Source organism: Thamnophis sirtalis, unplaced genomic scaffold, assembly GCF_051295495.1.
Source record: "Thamnophis sirtalis isolate CommonGarterSnake01/CBP01778 unplaced genomic scaffold, rThaSir2_p1.2 scaffold_2, whole genome shotgun sequence".
Classification (NCBI taxonomy): Eukaryota; Metazoa; Chordata; class Lepidosauria; order Squamata; family Natricidae; genus Thamnophis; species Thamnophis sirtalis.
The window spans coordinates 137,554,409-137,578,908 of record NW_028261382.1 but is presented as its reverse complement, the minus strand read 5'-3'; the positions used below and the strand labels follow the sequence as shown (position 1 = coordinate 137,578,908).

Below are 24,500 nucleotides of genomic sequence, written 5' to 3'. Positions count from 1 at the left end.
CAAAGACTGCTAGTCTTATATAAAATCAACATTTAAACCTGTTCCCAAAGAGATGTGTATGCCTGATCAAGGCTCTAAAATATCATAATGCATCAGGCCAAAGTCTCAAATGATCATCCCAGGTAACTGAAATACAGTGATACCGTAGCATACATTGGCAAACATTACTGCATCTGAAAGGGCAAGGCTAAAATTGAGAGCAGAATAATAGAAAGGCATGAAATTGGATAATGCTGAGCCTTAAAAGTATGAGTTGCATGACTGGAATAACAGTCCTAGAAAGGTTAAATAGAACGAAAATGCTTGTGAATAACACATTTCGCCTATTTTCAAGAGTTTATTCTTCAATTACATGCCAGGCCCATACAGCCTTAGGAAGGTTTTTCTAGTCCTTGGTCTGTTCTGTGATCTTGACTGTCATTCCAGTACCAGGAATGATGCCAGTTCCTCCTATTTCTGGGGATAGTAATTCCAATGCCTGATCTTTTTTGTCTTTTAAGAGCCATCTTCCTAGCCTTTGGACTGACACTTTTTCTCCAGAATCCATCATTTCTGCCATTAAACTACCCTAACAGTACTTACAGGAGCTACTATTCCAGTCTTGTATCATTGGTTTCTACATAAGTAGATTCCTGTTCCCACTCCAGTCGCCCTTGTAGGTCCTTGGCTTATTTATATCCTACCTTTATTACTTTACAAATAACTCAAGGCGGCAAACATATCCAACACACCATCCTCCTATTTCTCTCTCCCCCCGCCCCAACAAGAAGCCCGTTGCTCCTGGCCATTCTTTTTAACGCGAAGGCTTTTATTTCAGCCCCATTCCTGCCCTTCAATTCAAACCGTATCATTTATCATTTTACATGCTTGTAATTCAAAAAGCAATGCAATCTATGCCAAGTCGGTTATTTCTATTAGCCCATTCCAACTTGTTTTCATAAGGCATTCCGCCAGTTTAATTTCAGCTTTCCACTGATTTCAACAGAGGAGTCTCGTCAACGGCCTTTCTTAGCTCTCATTCCCCACGGAGAGATCCGGTTATTTCTTATGGGCATTCCGCGACCTCCCTTCTCACGTGACTCGGATCCACCATCGAGACCCCTCCCTTCCACGCCCCAAGCTCTTAAGCCTCCGCCCGTATGTCACTTCCAAGGCTCCGCCCCCCGCCCAGACGAGGCCACGAAGGGTTCAAACACTTCCGGGTTGGCGAAGAGCGCTTCGTGACGTTGCCTAACCGTGTAGGAGCCTTACTGCCTGTTATTGTTCCTGCCCCGCTCCATCCCTCCCCCTCCGGTCGCTCCCATCTCTCGCCTCGGGACGTTTACGAGCCTCTTCGGAGACGCGGCGAGAGAAAAGGAAGGGGGGCGCGCGCGCCGGTACAGCCGAAGGGCCGACGTGAGAAATTGCTGGTGACAGCTTCGGAAAGGGGGTGGGGTAGGGGGTAGTTGGAAGTCGTGCGGCGCGCGCGGAGGGGGGGGAAAGGAAGTCGCTAACGGCTTCAAATCTTACGTAGCGCGAGCTCTGACATAGAAGGGCGGAGGGGGCGTCACGTCACGCCGCGCCACGCCACAGAGGAGCGACAGTTCTACCGGAGAAGGCAGGAGGGTGAAGCGACGGGGATCGGGAAGACATGGCCTACGCGTATCTCTTCAAGTATATCATAATCGGGGACACAGGTGAGAAAGCAAAAGGGGGAGGGGAGGAGGGAAAGAGCCGCTGCGGAATTGGGAAGCCCGGCCTCAGGGCCGAGCCGCCTGCGCAACGCCCGCCTCAGCCGCTCCATTTCCGCAGTGTTGGCTGCGCCGACGTGGTAGTGACTGCTGAAGAGTGGGAGGTGCTCGACTTAGGGACCGCCCGCAGCTTGACGCCGGCCTACTAAGGCCTACACCGGCGGCCGGGTCTCCGCCGTGGTTCCTGTCAAGCCTCTGAGAGTTACTACCCTTCCAGTTTCCCCAATTTCGTTGAGCGGCAACGCCATTACCAACCTGGTAGATGTGAATCACAAGAAGAGCGGTTGGGGTGGGTTAATGAGGGTTTTTTTAGGCCTGAAAGAGCGCTGTTCGGCGAATGCTTCGGTGAGGTTAAAAATATATATGGTGACGGAGCGTAACAACGCCCCGATAGTTTCCCATTCTAGACCTCAAACCTGCCACGCTTGAAAAGTTACTGTCTAAATCTCCCATTACGTATAGTGAGGCTAAACACTTCTCTTGCGGATTTTTAGTTGAAGGTGCTCCAGCAAAAATGCCATTCCTTGGAGATTGGCGAGTTAATGGACAAACACAAAGGTTTAGAATAGAGTTGCTCGGAAATTGAACTGAAAGGGTAGCCTTTTTAACATAGTTTTTTAACATTAACTGATGGTTTGAGGCAATTACTTTCTTTTGGCCTCAGCATCTTAATATGGAGAATATGCAGTCTCGTTTTAGCATTTCTAGGCTTGATTTTCCCCCCTAATTGCTATACCTATTTGTACTGTTAGTTTATATTGCCTGGGTTGAGTTTAGTCTCTTGTTTATTATCATTTTCTCTTGAAATAACTTGTCATCTGATCTGTTTATATAGATATAGCAATGTGGTAATTAAATCTTCTGGATTCCATGTATTTGCTTTTCCTAAGAAGCGGTGGTTGCCTGTTAAAGTGGCTGTACTTGAAGGTGTATGTATCCCCCAACAAGACATTATTCATTTTGTTAATATAAGAAAGAGATATAATAAAGTTTGACATTATCAAGTATGTACAAAGCTAAAGCCAAATAGTTCCTTCAAACTTTAAAAAAAAAACATTTGAAAGGGGATGGCTAATATATTCTTGGCAGTTCTGTATTCTAGGTTTTTGTATTTTCCAGTGAAATGTAATTTTTTTGTAATGATTTATGGAATTAGCCAACTTTCCCCAAGCAGACCAGATAAAGAATTATAAGAGAAGTCCAGAGTATAAGGGACATTGCAGCTGGTAGAAGGCTGATTTTTAGGCCTGGTTCATGCATAATGAAGTATACATACTGTAATTTGCTTTTGAGTAGGCAGGATGTCCAAATATAATCATGTTGCTTATGTATAGCAGCTATAGTTATTTGCAAAAGAGACATTAAAAATTTGGCAACTTAAAATGGTGCAATTATGTAATCCTGCCTTTATTAGCAATTGAGGAGCAATGGTAATTTTGAGCCTTATTTTTCATTCTGAGATTACTAAAAATGAATGCTTGTTTATACAAAGCATAAACCTCTCAGAATGGTTTATAAAAGTTGATAAACCCAGGGACTCCCTTGTCAATAATACCTTGTAACAAAATAAATTAAGATTGGGAAAAAGGAATCTAAAAGGAAATAGGCATATATTTACATAGCTACAAACCTTGATTTGGAAGAAATCCTTTGGATCTGATCTTAACACAGCACACTTCTCTTTTCATTAAACAGCTGTTTAATTAACAATTGCATTAACTTTAATAAGTCAGCTCTTTCATGGAGCAACACCCACCCACACACATATGTTGAGGCTCAAAACAATAGCCAAGCTTCCTTAATACTAGAGCAGTGCTATGCAGATCTTCTGTATACTTTTTGAAGAATGCACAGAATATTTTTATTTTCAAACTTGAAATGATCTAAAATAGAAAAAGGACTATTTTAGTATATATGACAATTTTATGCAGGTTTTTTTTTAATAGTGGGAAATTGACATTTGGGAGTGCAGTTGGACCATATTTGACTTTGGTGATAATTCATGTATTTCTTAAATAGTGGTACAAAAATAACACAAAATATTAATATATATGTATTCCTCATTTATCAATGGCTCATTCAGCAACCATTTAAAGTTATAATGGTACTGAAAAAGAACATTTGCATGATCACAATTCAGATGTTTAACAACCAGTGCGCATTTACAAGAGTTGCAGCTTTGTGTGGTCCCATGTTTGCCATTTGCGACCTTCACAGCTAGCTTTCAACAAGTAAAATCAGTGGGGAAGCCAGCAGGAAGTTGCAAGCTGCATTCACATGATGTTGCACTTAACCTACATGGTTTGCTTAACAATTGCAGCCACAAGTGACATCAGTTGGGCACATCTGTGCAATTTTTCACTTTATAACCATGTTGTATAGTGATGGGAGTTGCTGGTCTCATTTGTGGTTGGTAAGTGAGGACTACCTGTACTTTTACTGCTACATCTTACAAAAAAGGGCATATTTACTTTAGAAAATAAAGTTAAAATAGGGGATAGAACCAGTATGGGTAGCTGTTAAGATATTAAACAAAGACTGCAGAAATCCAGATTCAAATCCATATGTAGCTCAGCAAATGAATTTGGAAAACTCTTTTAAACCAATCAGTACAAAAACTAAAGTAATATGAAGGATTTTTCACAGTTCTGGTATCCTGCTCCAGCAAATACTGTATAATAGACTAAAAATGCTGAAGCAACAGCTATCCAAAATATTCAACCCTGCTTAAAAGTATGAAGAAATAATGTTTTAAATCAATTTTATGAAATATTAGGAGGCAAGGAGCTGCTTGAACTTTGGAGGTGAAGAGTTTCAAAATACATTCTTGAATAGAATTATTTATTGGCCTGGATGCACAAGGAATCTGCTGCCTGATCCACCCCCTTCACTTTTTGTAGACTCTAGGGGGCCATGTGAACTTCATACTAGATATGCAGATTCAAATTTAACAAGCCGGTACTTGATGTAACAATATAATGCCGTGGAAGTCATCAGCAGCATTTTGAATTTGGTCCAGCAGCTTACTAAAATAGTAACTAGTGCCCTGACTATGGAACAGGAAAAGATCTATATCTTTTCCTGTTCCATACATTTCTTTATGATCTTTCTGAAGTCACATTAAATTAAAAAATGATGACATATTCATCTTATAGTGTCAAATGTATTTATTTGTACACTACCTTTGTAAATCTGAGAGATTTCTCATTATTCACATACATTTTTAGTATGTGTATTAATAAAGTTCTTTGTGTGTGATCTGTATGCTAACAGCATATCATTTTAGATATTAATCTGGAGAAGCAAAGCAAGTTCCCACAAGGAAATCTGTTTTCTGAGATGTCCTTAGTTTCTTCTAACTATGAATAGATCTACAATGGAATTATCTTACAGTCTTTTATATAGTGTGCCTCATATTGATTAAAATATTAAATTAAAATATTCTTTTTATTGTAATTCTATTTCAGTGGTTAACTCATCTGAAAATCATAATTAAAATATACAGAATCTTAACACTGAAAATGGCAAATCAGTAATGGAAGGGTGGTAAGAGGGAACAATCATAAAAGCTTTAAGTAATTTTGAAAAGAATAACTCAAGAAAGGGGGAAAACTTTTTTTTAAAGGTGTTGCAGCACCCATCATATAGAACATCATTCCTTATAAGTTTCAGATGGCCGAAACCTTGTTGCTATTTCAGCAAGGATTTTAAATTTGGCTTTGGCTTGGGATGTTAGATAAGCTCTAGTGCATGGTGCATGCTATATTATTTTAATATTATGATTGTGGCTTTCATTTGGATATGGTGATTTTATTTGGATTTGGATTTTTATTGTGGTTTTATTTGGCAGGGGCTGTAGAGCCAGTTATCAAAGGGCACACAACAGGGCACAAGCTAGTTGGCTGAGCCACCAGATTGCAGGGCTACCAAGAGGGCAGAGATAGAAGGAGATAGGTAGGTGGGGGTGGGGTTGAACTGCCCCTGTGGTTGTCAAGTACCTGAATTTTGATTATGTAATAGTGGGGTGCTGCAGCAATGGTAACTTTAGGAACTTGGCATAACTACCATTTATTCAGCACCATCTTAACTTCGTAGGGTCACTGAGAAAATAGTAAGTTGAAGTCTATTTGTATAATTTATCAATGTACATTTCTGCTTGTTCTCACTGGCTTAGAAAACATCCCTGGTTCATTTGAGACTCATTTTTAAAATACTTCTAGATGGCAATAAGCAACAGTCATTTTCATAGATTTTATTTTTTAGTTATTTGTGTACTTTATCTATCCTAGTGCATATAGGCAATTTGCAAATATATCCATGGAAGTCAGCAGAGTGACCTTTGGCCTGCCACTTTGTTTCAGTCCAACTCATCTAACAGGATTGTTGTGGGGAAAATAAGAGGAGAGATTGTTGGATATGTTCGCTGTCTTGAGTTATTTATAAAAACAACAAAGGCAGGATATAACTATCAAACAAGTAAATAAAATATAAGAACACTGGAAATTCTGTAACGTTTTCTTTTAATGTGTGGGAGTGTGTTTTTAGTTATACCATTTGATAGGAAGGAAGCAAAGGGAACTATGAGGCACATTTACTAGAAACCATATTTAGTAGGTTATTAACTGGGTTTTCCTATCATTATTAAGTAAACCAAATTGCTTGGGTTCATGTAACCTACCAACTAAAATTGAACATCAAATGCAATAGCTTCTAATACTCTGTGTAGCAGGCAATTGTTTTACTGTGCATCCACATTTTTTCAAGTAACATTTTTTAAAGCATAAAAAATATATATAAATGGACTTGAAATTTTCCGAGTTCTTACCTGCATAGAAACTTGCAACTCTAACTTCAAGCTTCAGTACTCCATAGGGGAAAGATAAAGATAAAGATGAAAGCATTTCAATTGATTGAAATATTTGAAAAATACTAATAGCAGCATGGAATTATTAAATCCTATTAATAGATGAGATTTGGATTAAACAACCTACAAAATAGTGTAGAACAATGATGGCTAATCTTTTCCAGACTGTGTCCAAAGCATGCTCAAACCTCCAGAATGCAATATGCATGCATCCCCTGTGCATATGCCCATCCCCACATGTGTGCACCCTCTGGATGCGCCATGACCCCCATGCGTGCGCATGCAGCCCCTGCACATGCACCCATGCATGTGCAGCAGAGTCCTGACGAATAGCTGGCTGGCGGGTGATGCATGTGCATGTGTAGTGGAGCTGAACTAGGGCGATGGCTTGCGTGCCCTCAGACAGGGCACTGTGTGCCACCTGTGGCACACGTGCCATACATTTGCCATCATGGGTGTAAAATCTTGTGTCTTTATTGAACACAGTAACATAACATTCTCTAATTTTGTTGGGGGAAAATATGTGTAACCTTTGATTTAATAAATTATGGAATCTTCTTTAGCAGCCGTGATTTCAACCAAACTTTTCCTGTCCCTCTTGATTGTTTCTGTAAATGACACATCACTCCTTCTAGAACTGTTTCAACTGATTATTTTTAGACTTCTGTTGAGTTACAGTCAATATTTTGACTTGGCCGCTTCCTAATGTGAATTCTTTTATTCTTTAGCCATTCTATTGTAGTTTTACTTGTGTACATTTACTTGTGATTTACTTGTGATCATTGTAGTACTGCATGACTCATTTGCTTAAGCTTTATTTCATGGACAGATTTGCTGACACTGTCTTATAAATTTTGCTGACAGAATCTAAAATAAGTTGCTCTCAGAATGGTAGCATGCAATCCAGACACACTCCAACTCCCATCTTATTCATATTTGGATGAAATCATTTTGTTGCAATGCAGTCTTTCAAGGAGTTCCCCCCCCCCGCCAATAATCTTCATTAATGCTAGAAAGTTCCAGTCTTGTGTCATTCACTACAGAACGTAGTTTAAATAACCTTCTAAATCAGGAGTGTCAAACTCGATCCTATCGCAGGCCATATCGGGATTTTGTTTGCCCTTGGGGAGTCAGGGTGAGCACAGTCGGTTGTTGTGGCTGACTGGGTGGGTGGGACCACAGTGGCCCGTTGGTGGGGCAGCATGGGCCAGTCCCTTGCCATCTCTGGGACGGCCCCATGAGACAACTCTGGGCCTATCGCAGGCCAAATCCTGCCCGCAGGCGGTGTGTTTGATACCCCTGTTCTAAATCATTCAGGTGAATTTTAACAAACTTGAAAAAGGGGGCAGTATGTTTTCTAGAGCAATAATTTTACTACCTTCCCATGTGCGCCATTCTTGTTCAGTGCTTTCTTTATGGGAGATGCTGGCATTAGGCAGAGCAAGAGTAACCTTCAACTCCTTTATTGCTACCTGAGGTCCTTTACCACCTCTCAAGGTATTGTATGACTTGCTCTTGGGGAAATTTCATTGGACAATCACTCTTGGGAAGAGAAGCAACAGTACTGTATTTTCTCTATTTGTACACATTCTGTCTTTTACCATAGGTTGTTAGAGAGAAACCTACTTTGTGATGGTTTTGTGGCCCTTTCAATCTTCATAAAATTATTACTTTTTCTGAAGTTCACAGATTGTTTTTGATCAGGGCATCATTCATTTGCAGAAAACTCTGTCATGAAGAGCGGTCTACAATGATGATGTTTTTATAGAGAAAGATCCACCATTTACACCTGATTGTCATCCCGTTTATTGGAACATCTATATTATTCTGTAAGAGTGCTGATTTCCTATGACTTTATAAACTTATTTGAACAAGTACAGTAAATGTCGACTCTGTCCGCTAAAATCATTATGTCATTCACTATTTTGTAACTTGTTTGCCTAATTAGAATTTCCTTATCTGTTAAAAGGACAAAGGTATGAAGAAGCTCTGATCATAGTATCATATAGTGTAGACGAGAAGAGAGCAGGCCAGAACAGAATATTTTATTTGGCCAAGTGTGATTAACACACAATGAATTTGTCTCTGGTACAGAGGTTTTACGCTCTCTTTCACAAACAAATAAACCTTGATTCAAATTTTGTGATTGATTTAGTTGCCCATGTTTCTTTTCCCCATTGTAATGTACCTTAGAAAGGTTGTGTTAGCAAGTGCTATTAGTGCCCACGCTGTTCTAGCCTCGGATGCTACTATGTGTCAAGGCAAATCCTATTTAAGTAAGGCATTACTTAACAACAGATATTGCATGGGTTGATTTCAAATGTGCAAAGTCATAGCTTATTAAATATGCATGTGCTATATATTCTGGTTTACACACTATCAAGTCCCAAAACAGGTTTGGCTAATTTTTTTCCTTATCAAGGGCAACATTTATTTGAAGATATTTGTTCAGACCTACATGCCAGATGAGGGCAGTGTGGGTGCAATAATGTAATAAGGGCCACTGTTCACTTTCTGATACCTTTTTTCTTTTCTCTAATTTTTTTTTTGTGGAAGGATTACCATGTAATCATTTGCAGACAAGGAACAGGGCTAGAAAAGAATGAACACTCTTGATTCCAAGATATTATAAAATCCTGGAATCTGGTGGGATATGATTAAAGCTTAAATGAAGTTTATTCAGGAGACAGACACAATAAAATGGTAGTGGAGTAATTTTGTATGTAAATAAGCCATGTGCCCAAAAATATGACTTAAAATATGGAACTTTTGTTGAAAGCTTCTGGGTAGGATTAAAAATCCTAAAAAACAAAGTCATAGCTACGTGGGAATTTTATTATAAGACATTGAGTGCTAAATTTAAAGGATTTAGATTTTTAAATCATGTCCCAAGTTTTCAAAGAGGCAGACTATAGTGATAATATCTGCTGAAAAATTAATGGAACAAGTAATGGGAGGCCCAGCAAATTTCTGATTTCTCTTCCTGACAATTTCATTTCTCAGAATTGCAAGAAGAAACAAGGGTTTCAGCTATCCTGGATCTAATCCTGATCAACAGAGAGGAATTAGTCAATGGACTGGAGGTGTGTGGTACTCATGGGAAAGCAAACATGTCATATTGGAGTTCAAGATCACTTATGAAAAGTTGAGTAAAGTCAGTCATATACCTTAGCTTTCAAGAAGGAAGATTTTAAGATTTTAAAAGTTGGGCATCATGCCACACCATGAAATCTTAAGATAAATAAGTAAAAAAAAAGGTTGGGAAATCTCCCAAAACAAGATACTGAAGAAATAGGCGCAAATAGTTTAAAGAACAGTTTAAAATGGGAGAAATTTTAGCAGGTCTGCATGGATGAATAACAATACCTACTAACTGAAGCAGAAAAAGAAATACATAGAAAATGGAAAAGTAATTTCAGAACCACAGACCAGTTAATTTAGAATTTGTTCTGGAAAGGGAATTAAAATGCTTTGTCCAGCAGAATGTCTTGAAGCATTAAGAGAAAATGCTATTGTTGTCAAGAGACAGCATGGTTTCTTAAGAATAACTTGTGCCAGAATAGCATTATCTATTTTTATGATGGAATTTGTTAACCAAGGGAATGCTGTATAGTAAACCATATAACAAGACTTTCATCATAACCTTGCAAACAGGGTAACATAAGGCTAGAGCAGGCTTTCCCAAACTGTGTGATATACCCCTTTGGGAGGAAGACATGGACAGTGTCCAGGGGAAGTATGAGAAACCTTTTAATTACATTGCTACAATAAATCCTCCTTCCCCTGTTTCATTGCATTGTCATTGTTTATTTGTGTTTATTTTGCAGTTTGAATTTTGGGTGGTGGTGTATATATTAAGATTACACTAAAGGAAAGTGTGATGAAAAAAGTTTAGGAATCCCTGGGCTAGAAGATTTTGAGATTTGGTGGACTTGTAAATGATTCTACATTGATTTAAAAGGAAGTAGTGAGTGAGGTCACAACTAACGTGATAGTGTTCAAAAGTAATAAAGTGCTGCATTTAGTTAGGAAAAAAATTAATTGAATAGGTATACAACTGTAGAGTCTTAAGTTTTGTGGCAATATCAGTATGAATGGTCAGTTGAAAATGAACAGCCAGTGTGATGCTGCAGTAAAACAGCCAGTACAATTTTGGTCTGCATTAACAAAAGTATTATAGCAAAATTATATGAGGTAACAGCTCTATTGTACTCTGGGCTAGTTAGAGTACTTGGAGTACTATGTCCAATTGAAATGGACATAGTAAAGCTGGAGTGGATTTTTAAGAGGGATTATGGGGTTGGAAATTTATCCTCATGAAAAATAGCTTAAAGCAAAGGTTCCGAAACATTGTCATGAAGCTGTTTTGTTTATTAAGTAGTAAAATATCTTACAGCATCCTTGTGAGTTCGCTGGATTACTGTGGCATATGATTTGGAAACACATGTTCAACTTGCAAAACAAAAGACTTAAAGACAATAAAATATTATTTGAAATTAAAAGGAGATTCAAACTTAATAGCATAAGAAATTTTTTGATGGTAAGAGCTGTTAACAGTCTGACTAGAGCAGTAATGGATTCCTCCTGCTTAGTTTTTTTTGCAAACAACGATGAGATAGTTGCCTGATTGAGAGTAGTTTACTAAATTCCTCTATGAAGTAAAACATTGACTATGGCACCTGTAAGGTATACTCTAGAGCAGGGGTCCCAAAACTTTTTAAACGGGGCCAATTCAGGGTCCCTCAGACTGTTGAGGGTTGGACCAGATGGATGGGCATGGCTAGGTCATGTGACTAGATGGGTGTGGCTAGGTCATGTGACTAGGTGGGTCTGTCCAATTTAATAGTCTATTAAACAATGCACACAAATTAAACTTTAATTTGTTTTGCTCCTGGGGGTGTTTTATTTCCTTTTGTTTGTATTTTGCTCTTATGGTTGCCTTTTCTTTTTTCTAGATCATTTTTTCAGTTGTTTAGTAGTCTAGTGGTCCACTTCACAAACTCAATTTTGCAACAATTCTTTTCAGCCTCAAGGAGCTTGAGAAATGTCTCTCTGTCTCTTTCTGTCTCTCTCTCTCCCTCTGTCTCTCTCTGTTTATCTCTCTTCTCGATAAAGAGGAGAGAAATGGGCCATTTTGCCAGTTTTTTATGCCCCCTGAGGTATCTCTCTACCCCATTTTTACCCCCTCCCAAGCATTCTGCAGGCCCAAAACAGGTAAAACCAGCTCATTTTTGGCCCAAAATGGGCCATTTTCACCCTTTTTTGCCTCCTGGGGTGTCTGTGCATCCTGTTTTTCACCCACCCCCCCAAAAGCATTCTGCAGGCCAAAACCAGGCAAAAACAGTCCATTTTTTTAGCCTCATGGGAGCTCCATTTTTCACTTCCCCTGCCTCCAGGACATCTCTACACGCCACAATTGTTGGCCTTACCTTTCAGTTCCAGCCCGTGGGGCTCAGAAAGGTAACTCCTGCGCTTGACCGAAGAGTGGGCGGGGCGATGTGGACAGGGCAGACTCGTAGTCCTGTGTGGACCAGGTTAATGCCTTCGGTGGGCCACATGTGGCCCACGGGCCATTGTTTGAGGACCCATGCTCTAGAGAGTTTGTTTGTTTGCTCTTTTTAAATTACATTTATTTAAAACTTTACTTCACTTCATGTATTGCAATTTAACAAAATTATAAATTGAGAAATTTTATAAGTATCTTTTATCACTCTCTTTTGGAATTATTTAAACACATTTTATAATTAAGAATAAATGTGTTATGTATCATGGGGTGGTTCAGATGTTTGTATATAGTAGCATTAGATCTTGCATTAAATAAAATACATAAGTACTGTAGGTTTCCTCCCATACTTGGTTTTGAGTAATTCTAAAAAATGTTCTAAAAAATAATATACAAACCATGCCAGAAATATAAATTTCATTTAATGTAATTTAAAATAATTGTAATACTGGAACCAATGATAGGAAAGCATGTGCAATGGATTTATTAACTTCTACATATAATTGGACTATTTTGGAGAGCATTATTATTTCAAAACACTGTTTATTATGAAGCAATCAAGACCAAATATACCAATTTGACAGTCTGACAGTGAATCATCATTTTGGTCTGTGTGCATGTTTGTGTGTGTGTATGTGAAAGAGAGAGCAGGATCTACATTTTTTCTAGGTTTTTCCTGCTGTATAAGCAAAACATCAGAGAAAGAGAGTAGTTTAGAAGCTGAAAAGTACATTTTGTAATTATGACACACCAGTCAGTTTTTGGGAATAGATATGGATTTTTTTTCCTCAAGCTCAAGCTAGGATGTTGTTTCCAAATGTGGATCTTGAACTCTAGGGGGAATAATGCCGAGTAGAAACAGAGTACCTTCATTTTCAATCTATAGCCTTGGTGCTGACAAAAGCCACTTTTCAATATGGCAGGTTTTGTTGTTTTCATATAAAAATATTGATAATTGATTTAAAATTAAATCCTATCCCTATACCCACCGTTAAATTCTGGTAGAGTTTTTTAAAGTATGAATTTCTCAAAAATAACACAACTGGTTGTTGATTTCCAGAGATAGACATCTCTGGTTCTTCACATCACTACTGTACTCAAATATAGCTGTAAATAGAAAATAGTTTTTGAATTGTTAATGTGTTAACAATTGTTATTGTAATAACATAATATATGTTATTTTCTGGCATATATCAATGAAATCTTATACTTCCTAAAATGCTAGTAAAATGATTTACATGCCTGTTTGAACCAAACTTATACAATCATTATTTTTTTATTTTAATATACAAAAAATATTTTTAAAAGGAGAAAGAAGTTTCCATTAAGTAAATAATTAGTGATTGGAGTTTGTGTAAAGTAAGAAGGACCTTATTTGGAACATTCTTAGACACAATCTGTTCTCTTCTGGACCAAGCATAATAATTCTTTTTTCCATTGCTTTGGAGACAGTTCCTCTCAATAGAATTTGAGAACTAATCGTTCTCACATGTCATAGTTTCTTGGACTAATAATTATTAGTCGCAGTCTAGGACTGAAAAAGCGATTTCTTCTTTTTTGGTAATGGCTATTTTGATACCAGCTTGTTTGAAGCCTGTTTCACTTAACACACTATAAAATCAAGTTCAGTTATGTACATCCCTCTATGACTTGATTGAGAATTGTCATTTAGCAAATATAGCAGAAGGATAGGTATGTTCTAAGATATGTCTTTATAAATGTTACAAGAATCTTAACTGCAAAGTCTTTACATACATTTCTAACAAAATAGGGAACTTCTCAAACTTTAGAATGATAAAATCCTAGCAATTATGCAAAGTAGGTAAAGTTTTTTTCTTAAAGTATATTCTGTTCTCAACATGCAGTATGTCCAAGTGTATTTGGGAAATAGAATAATTTAATGTGGGCCAGATCAACAACTGTCTGCTCCTACTTTGGTCCAAATCTGAAATCTAGAGAAATGAACTTACTCTGTTGTTAAATAAGGAACCATACATACCTATTATAAGTTTTTGCTTTTTAACAACAAGGAATAATATTTTTAAATACAATAGGTTCTTCCAAGCAATTGCTGCCTGTCCAGAATTTTTTTAAAGGAAAATATAATTTATTTGATTGTTGTATATAATTCAGTATTATTTATAAAAACCTGGGGTCAAGACTGGTTAACAGGTATAAGAGTTTAGTGGCGGGTGAGGGGGTTAGTAAGGAGAGTCTTTAAAAATTGGAAATAGTGATTCTGTTTGAATTGTGTTTTTTATTATTTGGCTTTAACCACTCAAAAAATGGATAATAATCTGACCAGATACAGAAAGAACGTTGGTCTTACCTGAACGTGTCTTTTAAGAGGACGGGAGGGAGTGGTCACATGTGGGTATTCTCAAAGCCTGATTGGTCCAAAGACTGAGAGCAAAGACTTAAATACTGGTGCCTTCCAATCCTGGCCCAGTTTCCTTGAAGTCGAATAGTAGACCTGAAACAACAAAACACAACAACAACAAACTCCTAGGACCACCCGGGCCCTCCTCTTGGCCCCAACAGAACAGCACTCAGGGCGGGTCATGACCACTCCCTCCCTTTCTCTTAAAAGACACATTCAGGTAAGACCAACGTTCTTTTTTCAGAGGAAGGGAGGGAGTGGTCACATGTGGGACATACCCAAGCTATAGTCCCAGGGTGGGAGAATAAGAAAACTACTAGGACCCAAGGGGAGCATCAGCCGCCACCCACTGCAAGACCCTCCGACCAAAGGACGCGTCCGCACATGCAAAGGCATCAAGACGATAATGCCGGATGAAAGGCGTCGGAGAAGCCCAAGTGGCCGCACAACAAATGTCCACAAATGGGCCCTCGAGGCCCACACCGCCGTGGTCGTGGCACTCCTGGAAGAATGCACCATGATGCCCGATGGGGCCAGACGACCAGCCGCCCCGTAGGCCTCCGTAATGGTGTGACGCAGCCATCGGCCAATGGTGGCCGAGGACGCCCTAGAACCTAGCGTTCGCGGCTGGAATGAATCAAACAAGGCCACTGACCTATGGATCCCTGCGGTCCGCCGGAGGTAACTCCGCAGAGCACGGCGCACGTCCAACCAATGCCATAGCTTCTCCCTATCATTGGACGGGTCCGGGCAAAAGTCGGGCAGGACGATCTCCTGAGCCCTATGGAAAGGAGAGTTCACCTTTGGGATGAAGGTAGGATCAAGGCAAAGCACCACCCTGTCCTGGGGAAAATGGCAAAAGTCGTCCCTGGACGACAGGGCGCCCAGTTCTGAAAAATGTCGGGCGGAAGTAACTGCCACCAGAAAGCCACCTTCAGCGACAAGAACCGCAGATGAACACACCGAAGAGGTTCGAATGGGGCCCCCGTCAAAGCCCTAAGCACCAGGGGAAGATTCCACGTGGGGAACCTGTGGACGGGGGGAGGCCTGAGATTAGCCGCCCCTTCAGAAAACCGCTTGAACAGGGGAACATGGGAGAGGGAAGAAGACCCCACCCCCCCAGGACCGAAGACAAAACCGCCACCTGGAGGCGCAACGTATTCTGTGAAAGCCCGCCGTCAAGGACCTTTTGGAGGAAGCCCAAGACGTTAGGAATAGTGGCCCTATCGGGAGAATGCCAAGAGGAGAACACCACCGGACAAAGGCCACTCAGGTAGAATTGTAAATGCGGGTCGTCGATGGACGCTGAGACGCCTCGATGGTACGAATGACCCCGGAGGACAGGTTAGCCCCCCTCAGAAGCCGCCGTTCAATAGCCAGGCGGTCAGATGGAGCCACTGGGGCTCCGGGAGAATCAGGGCCCCCTGCAGCAAGACCACCTCCCTCTGAGGAATCCTCCACGGAGGGGCCACCGACAGCTGGACCAGGTCTGCGAACCAGGGCCTCCTAGGCCAATAAGGGGCCACCACAATGACCAGGGTCTTCTCCGCCACCACCTTCCTGACGGTCCCCGGGACGAGGGGAATGGTAGGGAATGCATAAAGAAGGCCCGAGGGCCACCGGCTCCTGAGGACGTCCATGCTCTCCGCAGACCTGGACTGGAAACGGGTGAAAACCCGAGGAAGCTGGGAGTTCGCGGGCGAGGTGAACAGATCCACCAGAGGAGTCCCAAACCTCTGACAGATCTTCCGAACAACGACGGGTGGAGCTGCCACTCGCCATTGTCCAGAGTCGCCCGACTCAGCCACTCCACCTGGATGTTGGAGAGCCCGGAGATGTGTTTCGATACCAAGGACAACAGGCGCCTCCCCGCCCATGCGTCCAGTCTCTGAGCCTCCAGCCAGAGAGCCCGAGAGTGGGTCCCCCCCTGACGATTGATGTGGCCTCGGTGGCCACATTGGCCATCAGGAGGAACATGTGATGCCCCTCCACTGAGGCCTGAAGTGTCGCAGAACCAGGCGGGCCGCCTGCAGCTCCAACCAATTGATGTTATGGCGGAGAGCCAAGATTGACCCCCTACCCTGAGCTATCCGGGAACCCACCAGGGTCCCCCATCCGAACAGACTCGCTCCTGTGGTGACGGTCACCCTGCCTGGCCCCAGAAACCGCAGCCCCGCTGAATTGCCGGGGACAGCCACCACCCCAGCGAGACCTGGATTCCCACTGGGAGACGGAGGGACCGAAGAGAATTGCTCAAATGCCCCCTCTGAAAGGGGATGAGTTCCCACTGGAGAGGCCGAAGATGAAGTCCGGCCCACAGGACAATCCCGATGCAAGAAACCATCTTGCCCAATAACAGAGATAGAGAGAGGATTGAAACTAACCGACTTCCGTGAACGCTTTCTGCCAGGTGACCCAGGCTGCCCTGGCGCTCCTGGGACAGACGCGGAGTCTATGACTGTCCCCAGGTAAAGAATGCGTGTGGAAGGGGAAAGGTGGCTCTTGGGGAAGTTCACCGAGAAACCTAGGCTCTGAAGACCCCGGATGGTGAGCTGAAGATCCGAAATGGCCTGAGGAAGAGACTCCACCTGAACCAAAACATGGTTTAACTAACATTGGAGTCTCGCCAGGATGGAGCGCAGATGAGCCTCCAGGGCCACCAGAACGTCCGTGAAGGCCCGGGGAGCCGAGTCCAGCCCAAAGGGAAGAGCCCTGTATTGGTAGAGGCAGTTCCCGTGTGAGAACCTCAGGAACCTGCAAAGACCGGCCAGAATAGGGATGTGAAGATAGGCCTCTGTGAGATCCACCGAGGCCAAGAGGTCCCCCTTACTGATGCCCTGAAGGATAGATTTGAGGGAGGACACTTTGAATCACCTGTACACCAGAAAACGGTTCAGACGTTTGAGGTCCAGAATCGTCCTCCAGCCCCCCAGGCACTTCGGAACCATGAACAGGTTGGAACAGAGGCCTAGGCCCCGTTTCTCTAGAGGAACTGCCTCCACCACCTGAATGTCGAGAAGGTGGGCAATGGCCTGATCCATCAGGCGGCAGTGCTCCAGGCTCCGGGATGTACGGAATGACCTGAATAGATTCGGAGGGGTGGAGGCCCTTCGGACAGTCACTCACGCCCTCATGACCTCAAGACTGGACTACTGTAACGCGCTCTACATGGGGCTGCCCTTGAAGAGTGTTCGAAGACTTCAGCTAGTCCAGAATGCAACCGTGCGAGCGATTGTGGGTGCACCTAGGTACAACCATGTCACACCTATCCTCCGCGAGCTGCACTGGCTTCCCATTTGCCTCCGGACACGCTTCAAGGTGCTAGTCGTTACTTTTAAAGCCCTGCATGGTATAGGACCTGGTTACCTGAGAGACCGCCTCCTGCCAGTCACCTCCCAAAGACCTATTAGATCCCACAGACTAGGCCTCCTCCGGATTCCATCTGCCGGCCAATGTCGGCTGGCGACCCCCCGTGGGAGGGCCTTCTCTGTGGCTGCTCCGGCCCTATGGAACGATCTCCCCGTTGAGATCCGGACCCTTACTACCCTTCCGGCCTTCCGCAAAGCAATTAAGACCTGGCTGTTCCGGCAGGCCTGGGGCTGTTGAATTATCCAGCCCCATCCGATGTTATGTCTGTTGCTGAATTTATAATTGTTGTTTTTATTTTTGTAACCCCCCCTCCCTTCTTATTGTTAGCCGCCCTGAGTCTTCCGGGAGTAGGGCAGCATACAAGCTTAATAATCTAACTAACTAACTAACTAACTAACTAACTAACTAACTAACTAACTAATCAACCTGAGACCATGACGAACCGTGGCTCGGACCCAAGCATCCGACATGATCTTGTCCCATTGCTCCGCATAGAGGGAAAGGAGGCCGCCGATCTGACGACTCGGGTTCGAGTCACTTCCCTGTGCGGTAGGGACGGCTGCCTCCCCCATGAAAAGGCCACCTGGACTGGTGCTGGAAACGGTGTCTGTCCTGAAAGGACAGCCTGTGAAACTGCCTGTCAGAGCAGAAGGAAGAAAAAGCCTACGGTAAGGATGAAGCCTAGTCCCGGGCTTCCTACCAGTAGATGGCAGAACCTTCATTTTGTCTTTAACCTCGAACAGAAGGGGTCGAGGGCCTCCCCAAAGATTAGGTCCCTGAACGGAGTGCCTGCCAAATTCCACTTGGTCTTGTTATTCATCTGCCAGTGGTACAGCCACAAGAGCCCGCGAGACGCGACTGAAGTGGTCAAGACCCTGGACACAAACTTGACCGTGTCCAGGGTCGCATCAGCAGAGAACTGGGAGGCTGCCATGATTTATATTAGATCCTGGTGAAGCCGCTCGTCCTGGATGGGAATGCGCTCCTGGAGCTGCTTAAGCCACATGACCGTGGCACAGTTGAAATAGGGAGCCAAGGCTGCAGGCTTGATAGCCCACACAGTGGCATTAAAATTCTCCCTCAAGGTAAGTTCCGCTCGCTTACCCTCCGACCTTAATTTATCTGCCGCACCGCCGGATACCACTGGAGAGGAGGAGACCAGGGAGGCCACCAGGTTGCCAACAGCCGGCAACTGAATGGCCTGAGCAAAAGTCTGCTCCATGCTATAGTGCCCTCGGACATTACCCCCAGGAGTCGAGAAATTGGAGGGAAGTGCCCACTGGTTGGTCAGTACCTCCATAAACAAGAGAGGAGCCAGAATCTCTTCCTAGCCCGTAGCCGTGGCAGAAAACATAGCCAGGTCAGAATCCCTAGGTGGGGGCACCGAAGGGTCCCCGGTCCCCACCTTGGTGGTCTTCCTTGCCTCGCTCAATAGACCTCTGAACATGGCTGGGACAAAGAGGCCTGCAGAAGAAGACACATTTGAGGGACCCACATTCTCATCATCGATAAACCCATGTCCTGGATGTTCTCCTCCCCCAAGACCGAAGCTTCACCAACCATGGAAGGAGAGGAAGCATGAAGATGGGCCCTGCCCAGGTCCCCATGCCTGGAAGAAAGGAGCTTTTGTCCCTCTGGGCAATGCCCCATGAATGGCAACAGAAATAAGCCTTTTCATACCTTTTGTTAAATGCTCCAAATCTTCCACATCCCCATAAGAAGAGCGAGGCCTCGGGAGCCAACCTGTGAGAGGAGCAAGAGCCCCTGGAAGTACCCTCCAAAGGGTCTGCACTGCCCCTCCCTGTGTAACCTGGAGACACCGAAGGAGAGGGGGAGGGGGACAGAAGGAGAAGGGCTAAAACCTCTAGGGGAAGAAAACCCAGAAAAAAGGCCTGATTGGAAACCTGGATGTGTCCCTGGAATTAGGCCTTGAGGCCTTGGCCTGCCTCTCTGCCCTTGCAAAAGCCTTTTCAATGGCCTTATGCCTTCTGGCCTCCACCCTGGCGGACGCCCTAGATGGGTGCTGAACCAAGCTAGGCATAGGAAAGGGAACCCCCTCGGAGCCCTGCACCAAAGCCTCCACACCCCCCATCGGGCCTTCCACCTGGCCCTGGGGAAGATCTGACCCCTCCTCCATGCCCCACTCAGGTGTCCGACGAAGAAGTCACTGGCCTCTGTAGGCCCCACTGGGACTGGGCCTGCTGGGTGGAGTGGAGGGACTAGGCCAAAATCGTCCCCAGTTGAGGCACACGAATGACCGTAGAATGAGGCAAGAGCCTTGCGCACATGGCGGCAGCCAAAATGGCCGCCAAAACTCCGTGCGGAGGCGAGGGGCCCAAACAAGCACTCGCGGCTCCGCGCCTAGAAGCCACCGCCGCTCCAGATAAGGACGGGGGGGCACGCGGCCCACTGGCACGCACTCCTTGCCCCCAAACTCCCCTCACAAAGGCCGGTAACTGCGGAGGCATGCGGCAGCCGCCCAGATCAAACAGCAGCTCCGCGGCAGCTTGTGCGCGCTGAGGTACCGAAATTCACGCTCTCTCGCCCGGGAAGGCAAGCTGCCTTCCCAGAAGCTGCACCTGGAACTTGCACCTGCGCAATCCCGGGGATAGGGCTGAGGCTCCAGGCCCGCGGGGGGAGGCTGGATGCCCCACAGGGCCCTCCCCCAACTGCCCGAGGCAGAGGACTGTCCCTTGGGGCCGCAGGAAGGAGGATTTAAAATTTGTAAAATTTAAAGGTGCCCAATTAAGCCAAATAGAAAGCCAGATCACAATAAAACAAATCCTACCTATGGACTATTCTCAAACTGTACTTGGAGCAAGAAAGACAGAGAGAAACTGGGCCAGGATTGGAAGACACCAGTATTTAAGTCTTTGCTCTCAGTCTTTGGACCAATCAGGCTTTGAGAATACCCACATGTGACCACTCGCTCCCTTCCTCTGGTAAAGAGTAATGTGGAGTTTCCAAAGTTAAGTTATTCTTTTAAAAATCTGCTGAATCCAAAGAAAAATAAATGAATACCTTTTGCACCCTTACCAGCAAATAGAAAGTACAGTCAGTAGTCCTGCTGCAAAGCCCCTCACCTCTCTCCCCATCCCATCCCAAAGGGGCTCCACAGGACTTGGGCCTGTTCCGATGCCTCACGAACACACTCCAATTCCTTGCAGAAATGGTGGCTGCTTTCAGAGCTTTCTGTCCCAATCAGCTGGCTGTTGGAAAACCGCAATGCTCTCCTGCCTCTTTGGGAAACCAGAATCTGCATGCTAAGGCAGTGGCTTCAGGATGAGCTTTCCGAAATCTTTCCCTTGCTTTAAACCCCTTCTATTTCCCCCCCCCCAAAAAATTGACATTTCTTAAAGAAAACAAAAACATCAAAAATATCAAAGAAAAAACAAAAAAGGCTGGGACAGGAAAACTTGTTCATCTTTTTCTTTCCCAATCCCGTTAGGTGTTGAAACTAAATTCCCCACCTCTGTCCTCCAATCTCTATCCCCTTTAACAATTTAATTTATTAACTTCCTGCATGTGTGGAAAGATGGTGACAAAATCTGTAAATTACTTATCTTGACTCCACGCTAAAGAGTAGAGGAAAGGAACGAAGCAAGCGAAGAAATTTTTTTTCCTTGAGGAGCCAGCTAGAACTCCCCTAAAAGTGTTTTGCTGTTTGTCTAATTGCCTTTAGAACCTAGCTAGGATTCTAAAGCCAAGTCCTAACTGGATCCTAAAGGCAGTCATACAAACAGCAAAAATATTTTCAAGGACCTATTTCTATCCAATTTGCTGCATATGTTTTGCTCTAACCAGCTAAATTTTTTGAGCTGAATTTTTTATTTCAGCTTCTCCAAACAAAAAACTGCAGAAAGATTTTCTTTACTTGCTTCATTCCTTTCCTTTACTCTTCAGCCTGGCACTTGCTTCTGGGCCACAGCCATGCTGTGTAGGGACACTGGGGGACGGAGCAGCTTGCTTTCATTCCTAACGTGACAAAATTTCTAGATGGAGGTTATGGTAAAAAGTAAGTGAGTGATTGGCAATGGAGGTGAGGAGGCCTGAAGCAGGTGGGCTTATATCTGCACTAGGCCTTCTAGGATCTCCCCATACCTGAGGCACCCCATGCTCATTTTAACGACCTGCACATTCATTTAACAATTGCACTAGGGAGAGTACGGATGGTTAGTTGTAATGTGAGGCAGTTCATTTAATATTTGTCCTGACTTCCAACCATAATGGCCAGGTTCCATTATGGGCAGGCTCCATTATGGTTATAACTTGAGATCTATCTGTATATATGTGGATTCTAACTATCACAATCTCATGGGGATAATGAGTTTTAAATCACTTATTTTGCTATATGTGCACATTAAAATGATTTGCTGATATTAAGATTTAGCAATAGCCTTTTTAAACTTCAGAAACAGATGTTTTAGTGAGTGTGTACCTTTAAATACTTCCATTTCTGTAAATATTGTATGACTGCAGATTCTTGAAATTCCTATTTTTCAGGTGTTGGAAAATCATGTTTGTTGTTGCAGTTTACAGACAAAAGGTTTCAACCAGTTCATGACCTTACTATAGGTAAGTCCTTAGTAGATAAATGATGAAAGATGAAACATTTATACATAAATAGCTCTTAATCCATTTGATATGTAATTTAGGTACATACTGAACAATTATTATTTCCACAATTATAATTACATTTGTATATAATTACTGTTTTTGATAGTTGTATGAAAAATTTTGGGCATTTTAGCTTACTGTGGGCAAAATGTTGATTCATGTGATTCATCTACTCTACTATGTGATTTTTGATTGGGCCAGGAAGCATGTGCTTAGCAAATAAACTGGAAATGATAGCTTATCATTTCCTTTGACAACCAAAACAATGGTATGTGAAGAAATAACAAGCCAGGATAATCTTTTCAAGTAATAGTAAATCTGGGGAACTCTTAACTAAAATGATCGGAAAAATAGGAAGATGGGAATTCAATATGTTGCTCTCTGCTGGAGACTTGTACAGGTAGTCCTTGACTTACAACATTTTGTTTAGTGATTGTTCAAAGTTACAATAGCAAAGAAAAAAGTGATTTATGACCATTTTTCACAGTTACAGCCTTTACAACATCCCCATGATCATGTGATCAAAATTCAGGTGGTGGACAACTGGTTCATATTTAGGACCATTGCTGTGTCCCAAGATCATGTGATCACCTTTGGCAACCTTCTGACAAGCAAAGTCAATGAGAAAGCCAGATTTACTTAACGACCAGGTTACTAACTAATCAACTGCAATTATTCCCTTAACAACTGTGGCAAGAAAGGTCGTAAAATGGGTCAAAACTCTCTTAACATATGTCTCACTTAACAACATAAATTTTGGGCTCAATTGTTGCAGGACTACCTACAATCACTCAAGAGAGACCTTCTCCACCCCCACACACATACATAAACACACATAAATATATAACAACAGTTAAAATTGTGCACAATGAAAACTATTTTAAAATCTTATTAAAGGATGCTTTGCGGGAGAAAGGAGATAACTATTTCTTCGTAGTAACCAACCCTATATTGAAACTATTACAAAGTTATTCCTGTAACTCTGTCAAGGAACTCCTCTAAAATTTCCTCAAAATCAATCCTACCTTCCTGTCATATAGGTTCTATGATAAAATACAGAACCCTTCAAAAATGATTTTTGACTCTGGCCATCTGATGGTAGAGTCTTCTAAACAGAATATAAACCTCTTTTTGGATACTTTTCCAGAAACATAAATTCTGTGTTCTTGCGATAAGCGTTTATGAGTGTGGTGGTGGTGGTGGCTTTTAGACAGTTATGTTAATGGAAAGGAATATACAACACCAGCATATTGCTTATTTTTTTGATAAAACTACTGCCCTATTGTTTATTATACAGTAATAATGCCAGTTTAAATTATACAGAATAACCCAGTTTCTAAAATGTTTCCCAAAAATAAAACACGAGTTTAAAATTATATGAATTATGTTTCTCTGAATGTATAGAGTTCAATTAACAGATTTATTTTCTTGTGTTCTTAATAGCAGTTAGTTACCAGGAAGTAACTTTAAAAGAAAAAAAGAGCCATATAGTATAGTATAGTATACCATTTCTTAAAGTATGAATGTCTTTGATCTATTTTCTCTTTCCCTATTTTATTTTATTTTTTCTTGCGTTTCCTTGTGATTAAAGGTTTTCCTGTAGTCCTTGAACTTGTAGAAATATATGCAAACATTGATTGTATTGTCACAGTGACTGAGTCCTGTACTCTCTCTTTGTTGTTCACAATTAGTGAACTCTCCTACCTGCATTTTGCCTCTCAGAAGAGGAATTGAATATGGCACATACCCACAGAATAATAAAAATAATAGGAACTATGGCCATGCATAAGATTTGACAAGAGTTTCAGAATGAGCCAGGCAGGCATTATGAAGAGAGATCCTTCTGTGGAAGCCAGGCACTCTTTCTGTCCTGGAGTCCAATCCCAAAACATCATGGTAAGCTGTGCTTATTCTCTGGAGGGAGAGGGCATACAAGCTACAGCTTCAAACTGTAACTTAGAACTAGGCAGATCCCAATCCACGTTATCACTAACATCATCAGTAAGGCATCTCCATTCATTTGCATGACAGTCTAAA

At 42.6% G+C, this 24,500-nt stretch overlaps 1 protein-coding gene across 3 annotated transcripts in view; it reads left to right on the top strand.

Annotated features, from left to right (window-relative positions):
- Window positions 1-1,216: 1,216 nt before the first annotated feature.
- Window positions 1,217-24,500, top strand: part of RAB2A (RAB2A, member RAS oncogene family) — a 61,373-nt gene continuing 38,089 nt past the window's right edge. Inside the window, exons 1-3 of one of the 3 annotated variants that reach the window (XM_087707028.1) lie at window positions 1,217-1,395; window positions 1,514-1,676; window positions 22,350-22,421. In XM_087707028.1, the coding sequence (XP_087563154.1) occupies window positions 1,631-1,676; window positions 22,350-22,421 (118 nt within the window). In that variant the 5' untranslated portion in view covers window positions 1,217-1,395; window positions 1,514-1,630. Of the gene's footprint in view, window positions 1,396-1,513; window positions 1,677-1,972; window positions 2,020-2,053; window positions 2,076-22,349; window positions 22,422-24,500 lie in introns of those variants that run through there. The other 2 variants (XM_087707030.1, XM_087707029.1) reach the window with 2 other exon arrangements.